General features: G+C 46.2%; 2 protein-coding genes across 4 annotated transcripts in view; one reads left to right on the plus strand and one right to left on the minus strand.

Annotated features, from left to right (window-relative positions):
- The window catches only part of PI4KA (phosphatidylinositol 4-kinase alpha), a 104,481-nt gene that overhangs the window by 40,674 nt on the left and 46,138 nt on the right, over window positions 1–17,669 (minus strand). For all 3 annotated transcript variants that reach the window (XR_003902916.1, XM_029922963.1, XM_029922962.1), the window contains one exon: window positions 17,277–17,327. Coding sequence is in view for 2 of the 3 variants with exons in the window: in XM_029922963.1 (XP_029778823.1) it covers window positions 17,277–17,327 (51 nt within the window). In the remaining variant the exon portion in view is untranslated. The remainder of the gene's footprint in view (window positions 1–17,276; window positions 17,328–17,669) is intronic.
- On the plus strand, window positions 132–12,822 carry SERPIND1 (serpin family D member 1). The gene is made up of 5 exons (XM_029922965.1): window positions 132–148; window positions 3,846–4,735; window positions 8,658–8,931; window positions 10,895–11,039; window positions 11,979–12,822. Exons 2-5 carry the CDS (start codon window positions 3,856–3,858, stop codon window positions 12,168–12,170), a joined length of 1,491 nt encoding a protein of 496 aa, XP_029778825.1. The 5' UTR covers window positions 132–148; window positions 3,846–3,855; the 3' UTR covers window positions 12,171–12,822.

The following is a 17,669-nucleotide window of genomic DNA, read 5'->3' on the forward strand; positions in this document are numbered from 1 at the left end:
GACAAAGCTAGTTGAATGGTGTTTGATTTGGGACATATTTACTTTGGAAAATACCCAACACCAGCCCAGCATCAAAGTTCACATTGAAACCCTGCTGGTGACCTTGGCTCATTTCATCTCTGCAACACCACTTCTCAGAAGCACAGAGGTGAGTTTGGTTTCTGACATTTCTGCCGATTATAAATTCTTATTTGAGGTGGTTAGAGATGGGTAACGGGTGTATTTTTCTATCAAACTACAAATTCAAAAGCTTTCTACACTGTCTTAAAAGTGGAAAAATGTTTTTATTTCTTAGTCTGCCTATTATAACAGGAACTAGAATATAGGAAAATATGGTCCCTATGTTAAATTATTTTAAGTGGATAACTGTACTATGATGGTGCATGAAAATATCCTTGTCCTTAGGCACTTTTCCATGAAATAACTAGAAATAATAGTGAGAGGGACACACTACAAGTGACCTACTATCAGAGGGTTCAGAAATAAAAAGAGTATACATGTGTCTGTGTGTACACACCCACACCCACACACACGTGTATACATGGAGAGAGAGAGCCATAAAGCAACTGTTATTTCAAAATGAAAGGTTTTTAAAACTTCAGGCACTTACTTCTCTCCCAAAACATCTGCCCTCTTGGAGCCTGAAAACATACCGGGAGGGACTAGAGCGTCCAGACGTTCTGCTCTGATGTGTGACCAAACAGGCCAAACCTGCTCTGTACAATTGGCATGAGAAAGCACCATGTAAAGTTCCCAGAAAAGCAAACTTTTGAATGATTTGCCTTTAAAATTTTTTTTTAATGTTTTATTTATTTTTGATACAGAGAGAGACAAAGCATGAGAGGGGGAGGGGCAGAGAGAGAAGGAGACACAGAACCGGAAGCAGGCTCCAGGCTCTGAGCTAGCTGTCAGCACAGAGCCTGACGCGGGGCTCGAACCCACGAACGTGAGATCTGACCTGAGCCGAAGCCAGAGACTTAACCGACTGAGCCACCCAGGCGCCCCTGATTTGCCTTTAAAAAAATACTGCTTCCTTCAAAGAGAGTCATTTGGATTTAAACACAACCTAGTGATAGTTTTAAAGTGCCTTATATAACTCATAATATTAAATGGCAAAATGACAGGAAGATGGGCCTTTTAGAGCCTTAATTTTAAAAGTGTTTTTAAATATTTATTTACTTTTGAGAGAGAGGGAAAGACAGAGTACAAGTGGGGGAGGGGCAGAGAGAGAGGGAAACACAGAACCTGAAGCAGGCTCCAGGCTCTGAGTTGGCAGCATAGAGCCCGAAGCGGGGCTTGAACCCAGAAACCGCGAGATCATGAGCTAAGCCGAAGCTGGATACCTAACCGACTAAGCCAGCCAGGTGCCCCTTAGATCCTTAATTTTAATCCATAAACAATATCAAAGAGCTTTTCTCCTTCCTCTGATAAGGGAATAATGAACACTATTTTTGGCTTTTCATCATATAATGCAGGAACGGGTATAAGAAGCTTCCAAATACACTATATGAAAAAAACATGAACGTCTTCACCTCTGCCTCCTTATCTGATCTCAGGCTCCTTTTCCTGAACTCTTATTCATTCACGTCACTGTTGTTGTTTTTAACCTTGTTTTTATCTGAGAAGGATCCTTTTAAGTGCAGCCTAGCAAGGAGACTTTTGTCATGTTGCTCCTTCTCCTTTTCTAACTTTTTACAGTGTACTGCTTATCAATATCCACACCCAATTCTGTCTGGAAACTGGGCCCAGTTCTACCTGCAGCCAGACACATGAGAAGTTGTTCCTCGTGCACAGGATAGGTGTGCAGCACAGCAGCCTCAGCTGGGTGCTTGGGGGAGGGTGTGGGGCAGGAAAAGACAATGTCAGAAACTGTGAGTTGCCCTCTCTAAAATGCGTGATTCAAAAGTCTCTCAGTGCTGAATACAACAGCATTTGAGCTGATTATTTTCACGGTACTGCAGGGGAAGACCCAAGGAGGGAGACTAGGGGGCAGAGAAACCAGTCCTGGTGTTCCCAGGCAAACAGGTGGAGGTTCCACTGCCATGCAGAGTGACATAAGGCTCAGCATCCTGGATGTAAAATGCTGGAAATATGAAGTTAAGTGGCATAGATGTGGTTCCTTGCATAGCACCTGGCATTCAGCAGACACTCTATCAAGAGTCACTGCCATCATCAACATCAACAAAACCAAGGGCATCCCAAGTGGGGTATCTGTATAGCTAGCCCCATTTTCAGGCCTAACAAGTCTAGATATTTATTTAACAGACGCCAGTAACTCTTCATTGGCTTGGACTGGAAGCAGATATTCTGGTCATCAAATATCTGTCTACCAGGAGTTAGTTACACACACACACACTAAACTTGACAAGCCACAATTCTTCTGTCTGGGCTGTTTAGAAGTGATGCTGGAATCACGTATCATGGTATAGCATTAAAAATGCCTGCTGTCTGTCCCAGAGAAACATAGAAGCATCAAATAATAACTCATCTATCCAGGATGGAATTATTACACAGGAAGTAAACAGGAGAAAGGTAGAGCCATTGACAGGTAAAACTGACTTGACAAGTCAAGGCACATCCTTCCTTGGAACAAGACAAGGGATGGTAAAGACAGGCTTACTTACCACAGCATATGTATTAAAAACTTATCTTGTTGATTTAAATAAAGGGACTGCCTCTCAAGGCCTTTTAGCAAGAGCTGTCTGACACTGCACTCACATAGACCTTCTAAGTCTGGTAAGATTATTTCTAACTCCATGCTAGAAGCAGTTAAGTAAGAAAGTTTTAGTATTTCCTCCTGCTAGCAGTGGGAGCCTAGTAACAGATGCAAAGAAGACAGCACATGTGCTGTAAGCCATATAGCCTCACAGCCTCTGAAGCTCCAGGGGAAAGACAAACCACCAGCTACCTTTCACCAGGCATCCAGAGGATCACTACATTATGACAAATTCCAAATCTTATGCAAATTGCACAACCCCAAATAATGACACAAATTTCACATTATTTTTAGGATATCTGTTTTCAGAAAAGCCTAGCCTGCACACATTTTTCAACATCTCCACTCAGGCCCCACCTCTTGGTGAAGCTTGGTGGAGCTTTCCTGGTACCATGCTCCTACCATAGGAGGCAGAGCCACACTCCAGCTCTGCACCCCTACCTGCTTTAGTAGTGTCTTTATTTTTTTTTATGTTTTTATTTATTTTTGAGAGAGAGAGAGACAGCGTGAGCAGGGGAGGGTCAGAAAGAGAACGAGTCACAGGATCTGAAGACAGGCTCCAGGCTCTGAGCTAGCGGTCAGTACAGAGCCTGACACGGGCCTTGAACCCACGAACTGTGAGATCATGATCTGAGCCGAAGTCGGACGCCTACCCAACTGAGCCACCCAGGTGCTCCAGTAGTGTCTTTATGAGAGCCCCCTGCTTTCCTGCACATCTGCTCCCTGTCAGGCTGGCAGAACCCCTTGGTGGAGGAGACCTTTGTGCCTCCAGTGCCTAAAATATGTTGTTTGGAAATAGGAGACAAAGTTTAGCGAATGAATGAAAAAGAAACTCCTTGGGAACGCTGAATCCCTGGATTCTATATGGTTTTAGTTTTGGAAACATTTATAGATGGGGTTCTCAAGTAGGGGCCCACACACCCTTCAGGCAGGTTTACGAAACCACGCAAAATGTTAGCTGTTTATCTTCACCAGCTTCTCTTAAAGTTCATGATCCTAAAATGGTTAAGCACTGTCATTCCCAGGGCACCTTCTGGGTCAAAACCATGGGCCTGCCATCTGAGCAGTGTGGTAGCAAGTCCATGAGGCCACCTCTCAACATGTTGTTGGTTTTCTCTCCCGGTTTTAGCTTTGCCAAAATGAAATGCCCATTCCAACCCCTCATCATTTCTCTCATCCTAACATCTATATGTGGGAGCAACAGCCTGGCTGGTCAGCTTGAGAAAGGAGGGGAAGATTCTACATCTGCACACCCCCAATGGGGGCAGTTAAATGTCAAAAACCTGAGCATGCCTCTTCTCCCTGCTGAGTTCCACAAGGAAAACACGGTCACCAACGACTGGATCCCAGAAGGGGAGGAGGATGAGGACTATCTGGACCTGGAAAAGATACTCAGTGAAGATGATGATTATATTGACATCATCGATGCGGTTTTGCCAATCGATTCAGAGGCTGGCGAAGGTAACATCCTCCAGCTCTTCCAAGGCAAGAGCCGAATCCAGCGTCTCAACATCCTCAATGCAAAGTTTGCTTTCAACCTTTACCGAGCACTAAAGGGGCAGGCCCATTCTTCCGACAACATCTTCATAGCCCCAGTGGGCATTTCCACTGCCATGGGTATGATTTCCTTTGGCCTGCAGGGGGAGACCTATGAACAAGTGCACTCGATTTTGCATTTTAAAGATTTTGTCAATACCAGCAGCAAGTATGAGATCATGACCATTCACAATCTCTTCCGTAAGCTGACTCATCGCCTCTTCAGGAGGAATTTTGGGTACACACTGAGGTCGGTCAATGATCTTTATATCCAGAAGCAATTTCCCATCCTGGATGACTTCAAAAGGAAAGTAAAAGAGTACTACTTTGCAGAGGCCCAGGCAGCTGACTTCTCAGACCCTGCCTTCATATCGAAAACCAATAACCACATTCTGAAGCTCACCAAGGGTCTCATAAAAGACGCTCTGGAGAATATAGACCCAGCTACTCAGATGATGATTCTAAACTGCATCTACTTTAAAGGTAAGAATAGCTGGGGCGCCTGGGTGGCTCAGTTGGTTAAGTGTGTGACTTTGGCTCAGGTCACGATCTCATGGTTTCTGGGCTCGAAACTTGAGTTGCGCTCTGTGCTGACAACTCAGAGCCTGGAGCCTGCTTCAGATTCTGTGTGTGTCTCTCTCTCTACCCCCTCCACCCACTCATGCTCTGTCTTTCTCTCTCTCTCAGAAATAAACATTAAAAAAAGAAAAATTTAATGGTAAAAATAGCTTAAGTTTCTCAAAAACAAACTCGCAACATACTTTTGGTGTGCAGATGGACTGAACGTCTAGAACTATATTTTAGGGGTGCCTGGGTGGCTCAGTCAGTGAAGTGTCTGACTTCAGCTCAGGTCATGATCTCATGGTTCAAGCTCCACACTGGGCTGACAGCATGGAGCCTGCTTGGGATTCTCTCTCTCCCCCCTCTCTCTCTGCCCCTTTCCAATTCATGCTTGCTCTCTCTCTCTCAAAATAAATAAATAAAGTATAAAAACATTTTTACAAAACCACTATATTCTAGCTCTGATTTATCCAGGAAACCAAGCACAGGTCAGCTCACAGGGAAGATCACGATGAGGTGATGGTGGCAGCTGACATTGAGCCCTAACTCTGCCCTTTATGCCCACTGAATCTCCACCACAACTTTATTAGCATTTCATGTTACAGATGGAGCCACTAAGGCATACAGAAACAAAATGAGGCTCCTAGGGCACACATTCAATAAAGGGCAGAGCCAAGGTTGCCCCAGGCAGGCCATCTCTAGTGTTTCGTTAAATTGGAAGAAAAGAATATGGAGGAGAGGCTGAAGACAGGTGTCTGAAAACAGTTCAGTGAGAGTAACTGACATGAACAACTGCAACTCCTTTTTGGGATACTTGTGCACTAATGGGCAGGAGGGAGCCGGGAAATAACACTATTATTTCTAGACCAACTGTTCTGCATCAGGCAATAAAGGAGGGCATTCCTCATTCCCACATCACTACACATATAGGACCCCTGGGATCCTAGAAACAAATTGGCAATGGACTTGTAAAATCCAGACCTCTTTCATAGTGCCTTCCCTGGGACTTGAACCAGAAGAAACCTCTACCTCACTCTACCAGCCTAGAGAGCCAGAGGGCAGACACAAGGAATGAGTCCACGTCTCAATGACTCATGGCGACACACAACCACTTTCCTTTCTGCCACCAAAAACTGGCAAGCACCAGCTAGAGTCAGTCCCCCAGGCCTGGGAGGCCACACTTCTTCGCTACTTAGCTCCAGTGCTAGTTATAGCACCCCAGGGAGGTGAAGGACAGGGGCCCTCTCTTGGCTGCCGTTCTGGGGTGGTGGGGCTGCCGAAGGTAAGCAGAGACCTCTTCACAGCTGTGTCAGGCAGGCATTCTGCCAGATGGGCAAAGTAGGGCTGAAGCAACCAAGACCACAGGAGGGGCATAGAGGCTAAGCCAGACCGACCCCGGGGCTCCCCTCCCGAATGCCAGGCACATTGCCGGCCTCGTGGTAGGTGGATCAAAGCCTGAGGCTCTAGCAGGCTTGTGACAGACATGTAGATACATACTGTATATACAATGAACACATATATTTTTTATTACTGGCCATAAGTATGTGTTTTGGAAGTGAGCAAACAGGAGTGTAAGCCCTGGACTCACCACTCTCTATTCATGTAGCCTTAGGAAAGTCATTCAGTTTCTCTGTGACTCAGTTTTCCCACCTTTAACACAGAGATGATAACATCTACTCTAACAGGGCTGTGTGCAGGACTGGAAGAGACAGTGATGCAGTGCTAGCCCAGTATGTGACATGTGGCAAGAGTTCAATGAACTTGAATGAGTAAAACTGCAGATGCCAATGTCATATAGTATATTAAGTAGGTATGATATTGCTAGTGATGTTTATTCTCTTCTATGGGCAGCTAACCTATGTTTAGGAATGGCTTTAGAACAGCCAGTGTAAGTTACTTGGGCAGCATCAAAGCCCTCAGTCCTACTGGTCTGTGGGGCACCCCAGACACGAGTGCCTCTGCATTAGGCTAGCCGGGTGATCAGGATAGACAGAAAACACAGCAGCAAGCCACTCCTGCCACATGGGCTGCAGAAATAACTAGGACAGTTTATGACCTGCTGCACACAGTAACCAGTGTCATGCCAAAAGGTGCCCAATATACGTGCGTCCTTTTCCCCTCGTGTTGGGTGGTCACTTAATTTAGCATTGGAATCAGAGGGATGAAATGCTAGTAGAAGCCAGTCTTTCATGGATGTTTATCAAAAGAAAGGAAGGTCTAGAAATGTTTTTGTTTTATTTTAATTTTGAGAGAGAGAGAATGTGTGTGTGTGAGAGAGAGAGAGAGCGAGCGCGAGAGCAAGCGAGTGAACAGGGGAGGGGCAAAGGGGGAGACGGAGAGAGAGAATCTTGGGCTCCACACCCAGCTTGGAGTCTGACACAGGGCTCAATCTCATGACCGTGAGATCATAAACTGAGCCAAAATCAAGATTTGGACACTCAACCAATGGAGCCACCCAGGCACCCCTAGAAATGTAATTTTAATCACTAGCTCCTAAATTAGATTTTTAATAAGAAATGTTATACCCCCCAAAAATAGGTTGGGCCTCAAGAGGAAGTCAGAAAAATTCTAGGAGACATGTGACAATCCCAGCACAAGGGCAGTGACATCTGTGACTGAAACACACTTGGGGGAGGAGGAAGCACCCTGGGTAAAGGTCAAGGATGCTGCTAAACACCCTACAAGGCAGGGCAGCCCCCACAACAGAGAACTTCCCAAATGTCAACAGTGATGAGGCCGAGAAACCCGGGGCAGAGGCCCACACAGGGAAAAGGAAACCTAGCTCCTATCACGGGCAGGCTGTTTAAACCTCCTCCTAAAGAACCTCCTGCTTCTCTCATCCCAGAGGTTCTACCCACCAGCTGGAAACCTAGAACAAGTTACTTAGCCTCTTTGTGCCTCTGCTTCCTCATCTATAAAACAGGACTAATAATAAAAGGCACGCACCTCATATGGCTACTAGGAGGAGGAACAAGTGACACAGAAGAGATGCTTAGGGGAATGCAGGCCCACTGCCAGTTCTCCATCGTCAGTCAGCAGCCAGTAGTAGCTACTTGTGCCTTAGAGTTAAAATAGATGCATGCTTATTCCTGGATACACAGTGTTATACCCGAATCTTTTTTTAGTTTATTTATATTTAGAGAGAGAATGAGAGAGAGCGTGTGTGTGCAAGCAGGGAAGCAGGGCAGATTGAGAGGGAGATGAAGAATCCCTAGCAGGCTCTGTGCTGTTATCAAAGATCCTAACCTGGGGCTTGATCTCAAGAACCATGAGACCATGACCTGAATAGAAATCAAGAATCAGATGTTTGACTGAGCTACACAGGTACCCCCTACACCCAAATCTGATGTGAAGATCTGATGGAATCATCAGGGTGTGCAGCTAGTCCCTATGGAATTGCAGAGTGGAAAGGATGAAAGCCATCAAAATAGAGTTGCCATGAGCAAAAAGCTACTCTTCTTATAGATCAACAGGTAGAGGTACAGGCACATTAGGCATTTTGCTAGAGTCAAACAACTAGCTAGTGCCTGCATCTACACCAGAATTCATTCTAGTCTATTTCTCTACCATTCTCATGCTTTCTACAATTATGTTAGCATTCTGACCTTCTTGGAATCATTTAGAACAGTGGTCCTCAAAGTGTGGTCTCTGGACCAGGAGCATTAGCATCACCTGGGAACTTGTTAGAAATTCAAGTTCTTGGCTCAAATCAGAACTACAGACTCTGGTGGTGGGCCCTGTGCCTAGAACAAGCCCTCCAGGTGTTTCTGCTGCACACTTAGGTGTGTGGACCACTGCTCTAAAATAACATTTTAATAAAAGCCCTATTCTTGTTGACTTATAGGATCTTGGGTGAATAAATTCCCAGTAGAAATGACACACAACCACAACTTCCGGCTGAATGAGCGAGAAGTGGTCAAAGTTCCCATGATGCAGACCAAGGGAAACTTTCTGGCGGCAAATGACCAGGAGCTGGACTGTGATATCCTGCGGCTGGAGTATGTGGGGGGCATCAGCATGCTAATTGTGGTCCCACACAAGCTGTCTGGGATGAAGACCCTTGAGACACAGCTGACACCACAGGTGGTAGAGAGATGGCAGAAAAGCATGACAAACAGGTACTTTAGGTTGATCTCTAGGAGGCTGGAAGATCTCTAGGAGGCTTAGGTTGATCTCTAGGAGGCTGGGAGAGCCCAGGAATACTGGGAACTTCGGTTATTTTAAGAAGGGAACTGTGCACAGAAAACCAAGAACGTTAGCACTGGGCCACCCTTGTTGATTCAGCCCAAATTTCCTGCTCAGAGAGAAGCAATCAGAGAGCATCTGTGAGAAACACATCTGTCCTCCCTATGACAGTTTCAGAAGTGAGGGGCAGGTGACTTAGTTTGGAAACAATCCCGGCTCTGCCACTTAGTTGCTCTGTGTCTTTGAGCCCTGGCTTTATCATCCATAAAGGTACCATGATTCCATGACTTCCCAGGGTCACAGAGAGAAATAAATAGAAATGTAATATTGAGCACCCCTCACAGCACCTGGTACCTGCAAGGTGTTCAACAAAGATGTGCTCTCCTTTTCCTGAGCAGGAAATCCTGTGGTTCTTGCAACCTATTAAGGACATATCATTCATGATTTTCCTCTTATTATTTTTTACTCTATAGATAAAACTATAGGTTTTAAATATTTACTATGACTATCAGTGGATCATGGCCCAAAGAATAAAAAAGTTGCATTTCTGTTTCATTTAATACTGGCTAGGCCTGTATTAAGATTTTAATCTGGTTCACGTCTCCTTTTGGGACAAGATTACAAAGAAATGAGTGACACCTGGGTGGCTCAGTCAGTTGAGCATCTGACTCTTAATTTCGGCTCAGGTCATGATCCCAGGGTTGTGGGATAGAGCTCTGAGTTCAGCATGTGGCCTGCTTGCATTCTCTCTCTCTCTCTCTCTCTCTCTCTCTCTCTCTCTCTCAAAAAAAAAAAAAAAAAGTCCCCTCTGTGCCTGCCTCCTTCCTAACCTCACTCCCCATGACCTCCTACCCTGAGCCAAGAAGGCCTCACCAGCCTGCACATCCCGCTCCTCAAGCCACCCAGCACTGGCTTCCAAACAGCGTTCCCAAACACCGTCCCGCTCTGACTCCTCTTATCATAAGCTCTCTGTGTGCTCCCTGCCCATGGGATGTGGTCCAGTTTCTTGGCCAGGCCCACAGACACAGTCCCCCATCTTGCCTGCTCTGGCCCACTTCCTCTTTCCACCCCCACTGACAAGTGCCCCACTGTACCCCAGCCAGACCACAGCCTCAAGCTCCCTCCAGGCTTTGCTTATGCCACTTCTTTGCTCATGCTCATGGTCATTCTGTGGGCAGCCTCTGGGCCACAGGAATGCCCCTCCTCCCCATCTCCTGCTGGATGGCTTCAGTACTTAGATCTGTTCTAGTTGTGCAGACATTACCATACCATATTTACAATTTTGCTGCTTTACACATGTGAGTCCTGGCTTGGCAAAAGGAAAGCAAACTCTTAATAAGGGGGACCATGTATGATGTCTCTTTATCTCCTTCATGTGCCGGATTTGGCCCCATAGGCACTAGAGTTCTGTTTATCCATAAGGACTGAATGTGTTGAGGCAAGGACTGAGAACATTTAGCACTGTATGGCAAATGAAGGCTTCTTTTTTCAGTACACTGACCAGATATTCAATGCTTACTTAACAAAAATAAGAAATGCCTAAAATCAAAGACCCAAACAAGAGAAATATTTTAGATACCCTCAAACCATAAACCAGTAATTGTTCTGCTGCTGGCCTGGAAGGCAGGATGTGAATCCCACAGGATCGAGGAAATGACTGCACAGCACTAATCATACTTCCATTCTAAGGAACTGGAATTGTAGTGGATGGTCTCTCCCAAATCCTCAACTGACAGTACTAGGATATGAATTTTAAGAAGTGCTGCATTAATTCTGTGGTAAAAGCAACCTGGGGTTGTTGGGAGAAAAGTAGGTTGTGGACATCTGAGGGAAAAACATGGTTCTTTTATAACTCGTGGTTCAGTAAAACTGGGCTCCCTTTCCTTCCCTGACCAGAACTCGAGAGGTGCTTCTGCCTAAATTCAAGCTGGAGAAGAACTACAACTTGGTGGAAGCACTGAAGTCAATGGGGGTCACAGCACTATTTGACAAAGAGAGCAATATGGCAGGAATCTCAGACCACAGGATCACCATTGATCTGGTAAGTTCTCCCCCTGTCCACCCTCTGCACCTGTCCCCAGGATCTGCCCCCAGCCAAGCCTCCATCTTGTCTCACATGACTGCACAGGTCAGGGGTTCTAGGTCTGCTCTCCCTGGGCCTGCTAGGCACTGAGTGGGCAGAGTAGTCTGTTTTAGGGAGCACAGTGAGAGCCCCCATTCCCACTGATAGCAGAAAGAGAGGAGGTGTATGCTCCAATTTGTGAAATAGCTATACCCAGCCGAACCATGAAAGACCCATTAAATACATGCAGAGACACTGCATGACCTGCATGCTGAACTTAACACCACCACAGACACTTCACAAAAAAAGAGAGAAAACCAATCCCCAAAACATGCAGATCCAGGCCCCATTCCTCTGAGAGTGCACTCTTGAGTGTACAAAGGAGATGGGGGTCTATAGCTGCTCTCTTGCTGGCAGACCATTCACATTGTGACCACCATGAGCGACTGTAATGTTGGAGTTTAAAGATACATACTATTTAGGGGCATCTGGGTGGCTCAGTCGATTAAATGTCCGACTTTGGCTCAGGTCATGATCTCACAGCTCATGAGTTCAAGTCATGTATCAGGGTCTGTACTGACAGCTCAGTGATGCCTGTTTCGGATTCTATGTCTCCCTCTCTCTCTGCCCCTCTCCCGCTCACACTCTGTCTCTCTCAATCTCTCCAATATAAATAAACATTAAAAAAAAACCCACACAATTATACATATAACACAGTCTCTGAGCACAATTACCACACCTGGCAGGAGGTGAAAGAGATCTTCAAGAGTCATTCTGACCAGCTGTGGTTTGTGCCTTATATGTGGTCTTTCCACCTTGAATGAGATGAGACTCCACTCTATACTCTAGTCCTCCCTCTGTGTGCCCACTGATGGGATCTGATAGAATCTGACAACTTTCCTTTCCATTCTGAAACAGTTCAAGCACCAAGGTACCATCACGGTGAACGAGGAGGGCACCCAAGCTGCCGCCGTGACCACAGTGGGGTTCATGCCGCTGTCTACCCAAGTTCGTTTCACTGTTGACCGCCCCTTCCTATTCCTCATCTATGAGCACCGCACCAGCTGCCTGCTCTTCATGGGGAGAGTTGCCAACCCCACCAAGTCTTAAAGGTGGAATTCTGGCCATTTCAAGTGTTTTGGGGGCACACTGTAATTCTGGTTCCATTCTAACAATGAGAACGGAGATGTTTTGCCACGATGGCTTTTGTGGTTATGCTACCATTCTGAAATCAAGGCCCATAGGAGAGAAGAAATTTACAAACGACCAAGAAGCTCACTGGAATCAGTTCATCACAGTCAACAATACCCCCAGTTCATAAAAGTTAATGTACCCGTGACATGTCTGCTGTTAACCTAGAGGGTGGCAGCAAAATACAGACTGGCTTACTCCTGCCTCCTCAGTGCAAACCTGTGGAAGGCCTTGGCTGTGCACCTCCTTCCCCTGCAGTCCCCATCCTTGAGCCAAATGGCTCTATTACTCAAATTACCAGCGCTCCTCATCTCAACACAGAACACAGAAATGAGCTGCAGGACTCATTTCTCACCTCTCCCAAGGATGGTGCTCAGGATAGAAGCAACCTTGTGACATTCAAGGGGTGCCCTGGGTGTTAGGGCTTCATTCTCTTGAGGCCCAACCTTCCAAATCGATGCTAAATGTCATCTGTACTTCTGCTGTCACCTCACTGCTGCCCAGAGGACAGTGTGTACACATGGCCATGCTTCCACCTTAGAGATAAATAAATATCACCACTTTTACCGTGTCTGTTATTATTCTCCATTTTTTGAGTCTCAAATAACTAAGAAAGGCCAAATTCAAAATAGCTGACATCCCCAGGAATGACAGAGGTTGACAATAAGCAACTTGAGTTCTTCACAGTGACTCATGTGCTACACAGGGGCCATGTTCCTCAGGATCAGGATGTGGTGAATGTTGCTAAATCTGGGGGGCAAATATGTTATGAATAGGGTTTTGTGGAAATTCCCGAAATGCCAGTCTTTAGGTGGCACATGTGCTTCAGCTTTCATCCCTGGACACAGGGAGACCATCAGACGAGCTCCTACAGTAGGTCTGTTTTGAGAAAACAGGTGACATCTGAGGAATATGTTTCCAGATCCTTCGCTACTTGGGTAAGATGAATGGAACCCAAAAAGGCTACTCAGAATTCAAGAATGGGGGGCCTCTGCAGTCTGGGGACTATGGGCAGTGACAGGAAGAGCATCACAAGTGCTGTATGTGTGGCTAACTATGACCCCCACAGCCCTGCAGAAGAGGCTTTCTCTTTCCTTCTCGGGTTTGAGCACAGGTTGGCTTGACTCTAGGGTCACCCATGAAGTCTTGTCATAGAGGGTTTTAGACCCAGTGAGACTAATTCTAATCACACAGGCAGCAAAAGCAGACCACCCTGTGCTCCCTGTTGTAGGGGGCACTGTGATGGGTGTGCTGGCAGGTTATCCTTGAGTCTTCCTCATCCCAGCTCTAGGGGTCCATGCTGTTACCATCTCCTTTTGGCAGCCGAAGAAACAATTAACGGTCACAGAGGAAACATTATCTGTCCCAGGCCCTGCTGTTAACTCTTAATACACCTCTTCACCTACTTCCTTCCCAACTTCCTGCACCAGGGCCTCTACCTCCTTTTACTGACCAGTGCAGGGCTGAGGATATGTCTTTTCCTACCATAGCCTCCTGACTTCTTGGAGAGCCCTGAGTTTGCTGACACCCCACTCTCTGAATTCCTTCTCCAATTCACTTCCACACAGCCCTTTTAGGGAATGCTTGTCCTGCATTTTTTGTGCTGCTGATTCCTCATGCCCCTCCCATCCCTAATGTGGCTCTCTCAAAAACTGCCTGTAGCCCTTAGCCATACCTGTCCCCTACCCAAAAGGCGGCCGTCTCCCTTCCCATGTAGCCTGCCCCACCTCTGCTGGAGCTAGCCCTCCTCCATGACCTGGTCCAGGTCAAGACCCTCCAACCTCCATGCTTTTCATTCACCTATATCCACTCAGAATGCACTCAGACCCCCTTTTTCAGAAACTAGCTGATCCAGGTTTCAAGGCAATAGAGTATTAATTCAGAGCATAGACTCTGAGCCAGGCTGCCTGGGTCCCAACCCTGGCTCTATTAGTAGCATTGGGATGCTGAGGCAAGTTCTGTGCCTCAGTTTCCCTACTTGTAAAATAGGGATAATAACAGCACCTACCTTGCAGCATTGTTGTAAAACTTAAGTGAGTTAATGCCTGGAAGGGGTTTACATTAGTGCCTGGTGCTTAGCAAGAGTTAGGCAAGGCCTTCTTATTACTATCTTTGACTGAGAGCGTACCTAGCCCAGGGGTTCCTAACTGGGGGGCCCTGGGTAGGTTTCTCCCACTCAGCTTCCTGAGATAAAATGCAAAGCCTTGTGAAGCAATGCCTTTCTATGGAAAGAGAGGGCAAGGCTTTCAAAGGAGTCCATGACCTAAAATCTGTTAGTTCACAAACCTAATTTTACAGGCACTGAGAGAATAAGTAACCCGTCCAAGGCCACAAAAATGACTAGTGAGTGGCACAGGTAAACTCTCAGTGAAGTGCACAATGTTTTCTCAGCAGGAGGCACATCTTATCAAATCACTAGTTTATGACAGTGGAGCACACAAGACTCTAAGCATTAGATACCTTTCAAGATGCTTAATTAACACCTTGGCTAGACACCAAGAGAAGCAATTTAATCAGGACATTTCTAAAGAAATACTTTTCACAAAGCTGCAGGTCAAAAATCACCAAACCTAAGCTCTAAAGGAGTCTGAGAGATCATATAACCCAGCCTCCAGTGACTCCCTCCAGGCTCCTAAGGATACTGATAAATCATTGAGAAGTTGCATTTGGACACACACCCAGGATCCCTGCCCCACGTCTACTGGTACTTTTACTGAACTAAGTACTTGGAGACACTTTGTCATCAAAAGATCCAAAACAGAGTATCTTTTCCCAAAAGAAATGAAAGGAAAGAAAGAAGGAAAGGCAAACATTTTTTTTAAAAGAGCTTTGGAAACCAGTTTCTCCGAGAGGGTCCAAGGGGTAAACCAGAAAGCAAATGCAAGATCCCATGATCTCTATGCTCTTTGTTGAGCAATAGAATCAAATATTTGTTTCCTCCCCCATAATATAACCATTAACTTTTGTTAAGACTACAATACTTATTCTATTCATGTAAAAGGTCACTGCAGTGGAGTAAACAAAGTATTTTAAGTGAATGTGTGCTTGCCTATCACTGCTAACAGTCATGCCTATGATGACCCAGCACTTCAGAGGGTCACCTCCATCTTTTTGAGAAGCTCTGTGGACAGAGTAGGCATAGAAAAGCTGTGATGCTCATCCAGGATCCCAGACACAGGACCAGGAGTCCAACCCTGATGCTTGTGACCCTAAACCCTATGTGTTCCCAACCAGCCTTATCAGTCATTGCTCCCAGGAAGTGCAGAGTACCCTCTATGAATTTCTTCTATGCATTTATTAAACACTAGATGATAACAGTTACACATGCTCTACCCATGTGCCTGGGTCAGAGAATTCTGGTGTTCAAACTCACTAGAATTCACTGATTTGAGTGTCACCCCAAACATGCTCCCTGGCTTCTAAAACCTACTCTCTCATGGAGCCTGCTGCCAGCCCTTCTTGTCTCTAACAGGCAGAGATAGTACCATGGACTTTCTGCCCCTCACCTTTCCCTCCATCCAAACAAAGGATCCATGTACAGTGGTACTTCTAAAACACAATTGTACGCTAGTCAAAATCAAGTATAAAGTGAAAATGTTTGTGTTTTTAAAAACCAATAGAGATGGTGATGAAAAATACAATGGCTGAGAGTCCTGGCCATTCTCAACTCCTCCAAGCCTGTGGGAGAGCACCTGATCGCAGGTATGAAGGTGGTAAGATTCCCAAGGGGAAGTGAAAAGCCATGAGTACAGGGAGGCAGCTACAGATGCAAGCAAACTTGTAGGCCTCTTGTCCCCTCAGGCACATTCAGGAAAAGGAGGCTGTCCTGACACAGAGGTGGCAGGAGAGCATGCAACTCGGCTCCTGCTCAGAATTGGCCACTCACAGGGTAGGAGAGACAGGAAATAAACAGTCAGAAGGAAGGTGAATAGAAGCGGAATGAACCACAAAATGCAACCTGTGACATCTTAAAGGTAAATGATATAAACCAGTCAGTTGCTATTTTTCAGCCACCTTGGCCAGCTAAAATCAGACCTCTAAGGTCCCCACATTTCAAATTATGAACACCAGAATGCGTAAGTAAAGAACCTCAGATCAGCAGAGGTGCCTCTCCATCTGCCTGCCTGACCTCTAGGCCCCTGGGTCACCCTGGCAGCTTGGAGGTCAGTCCCTCTGGCATTCCATGTGAAGGGACATGCATGTGAGTGCTCAAGAGTCTAACTACTGGGGGTGGGGTGAGGTGGGAAGGAACTGAAAGGCAGAAGCAAGGACTTAACTAGAAGGTAGGTTTAGTGGAAACTAGAGAATCACAGATTAAAACAAATACTAGAACCTGGGGCCCTGAGTTAGGACTGGCAGCTGGGAACAACTGAGAAAGGGGAAAACAACTTCTACAAAGGTCATTTGGGAAGAAGTGGCTGCAGGTTAAGACAGGACAAGATGGAGACAGACTCTCTACCATCGCAGTGCTGTGGCAGGGGACAGGGCCTATGTTGGAAGCTGCCCACTGTGGCACTGGGCAGGACTACACCCAAAGTATGACCAGCCCACTGTCAACAACGCCCCCCAAAGTGCACTGAGGGCTCCAGCTCCAAGAACCAGGCATCATGCAGAGGCTCCAGGACTCATCTCACTGGAAGGGATCGGGAGGGGATGGAAGCAGAGCCTGCCCACCATCAGTCAGAGGCCCCAGAGCAGGGTGTGAGACACAGGACAAAACCCGGAGCCACACCTCAGACTTGGGAGACACACAAAAGGGAACACAAAAGTGGGATTCCTGGTCAACTGGTGAGGAGGTTCAGGCAGAGCACAAAGAAAGGGAGTGAGGTGGTTTGGCCACAGCAGGCACCTACCAATGGGACAGTCCCAGAACAGCTGGTGGTGGCAGAAACACGGCCACATGTACAGAAGCACTTCGGCCCCCACACAGCATTCTGCTAAGGAATTTGCAGTGCGCCACTAAGCACCATGAAAACATGAGCACAGTATCTGAAGTCTGAAACCACTTGGTTAATGAATACTCACCACAGCGATTACAGGAATGAGTACGCCCAAGTTCCCTGCGCTGCTAGAAGCCTAGAAAAGAATGGGATCGAATCATCAAAAGCATGTATTTCTTTTATTAAAAGAAAAAAAGACAAACCTAGTTTTAATTTCAAAGAAATGATGAGGTACATACAAAGCGATAAACATGCTTACCCAACATCATTTTAATAGCAAAAAAAATCGACACATGTTAAACAGAATGGTTACATAAAACATGGCCCCTGTGTGAAATACCACACAACTGTTAAAAAGACAAATTTTGGGGCGCCCAGGTGGTCCAACTCTTGGTTTTGGCTCAGGTTATGATCTCATGGTTCATGAGTTCAAGCCCCACAATGGGCTATGCACTAACAGTCCAAAACCTGCTTGGGA

This window comes from Suricata suricatta, chromosome 14 (assembly GCF_006229205.1).
Source record: "Suricata suricatta isolate VVHF042 chromosome 14, meerkat_22Aug2017_6uvM2_HiC, whole genome shotgun sequence".
Classification (NCBI taxonomy): Eukaryota; Metazoa; Chordata; class Mammalia; order Carnivora; family Herpestidae; genus Suricata; species Suricata suricatta.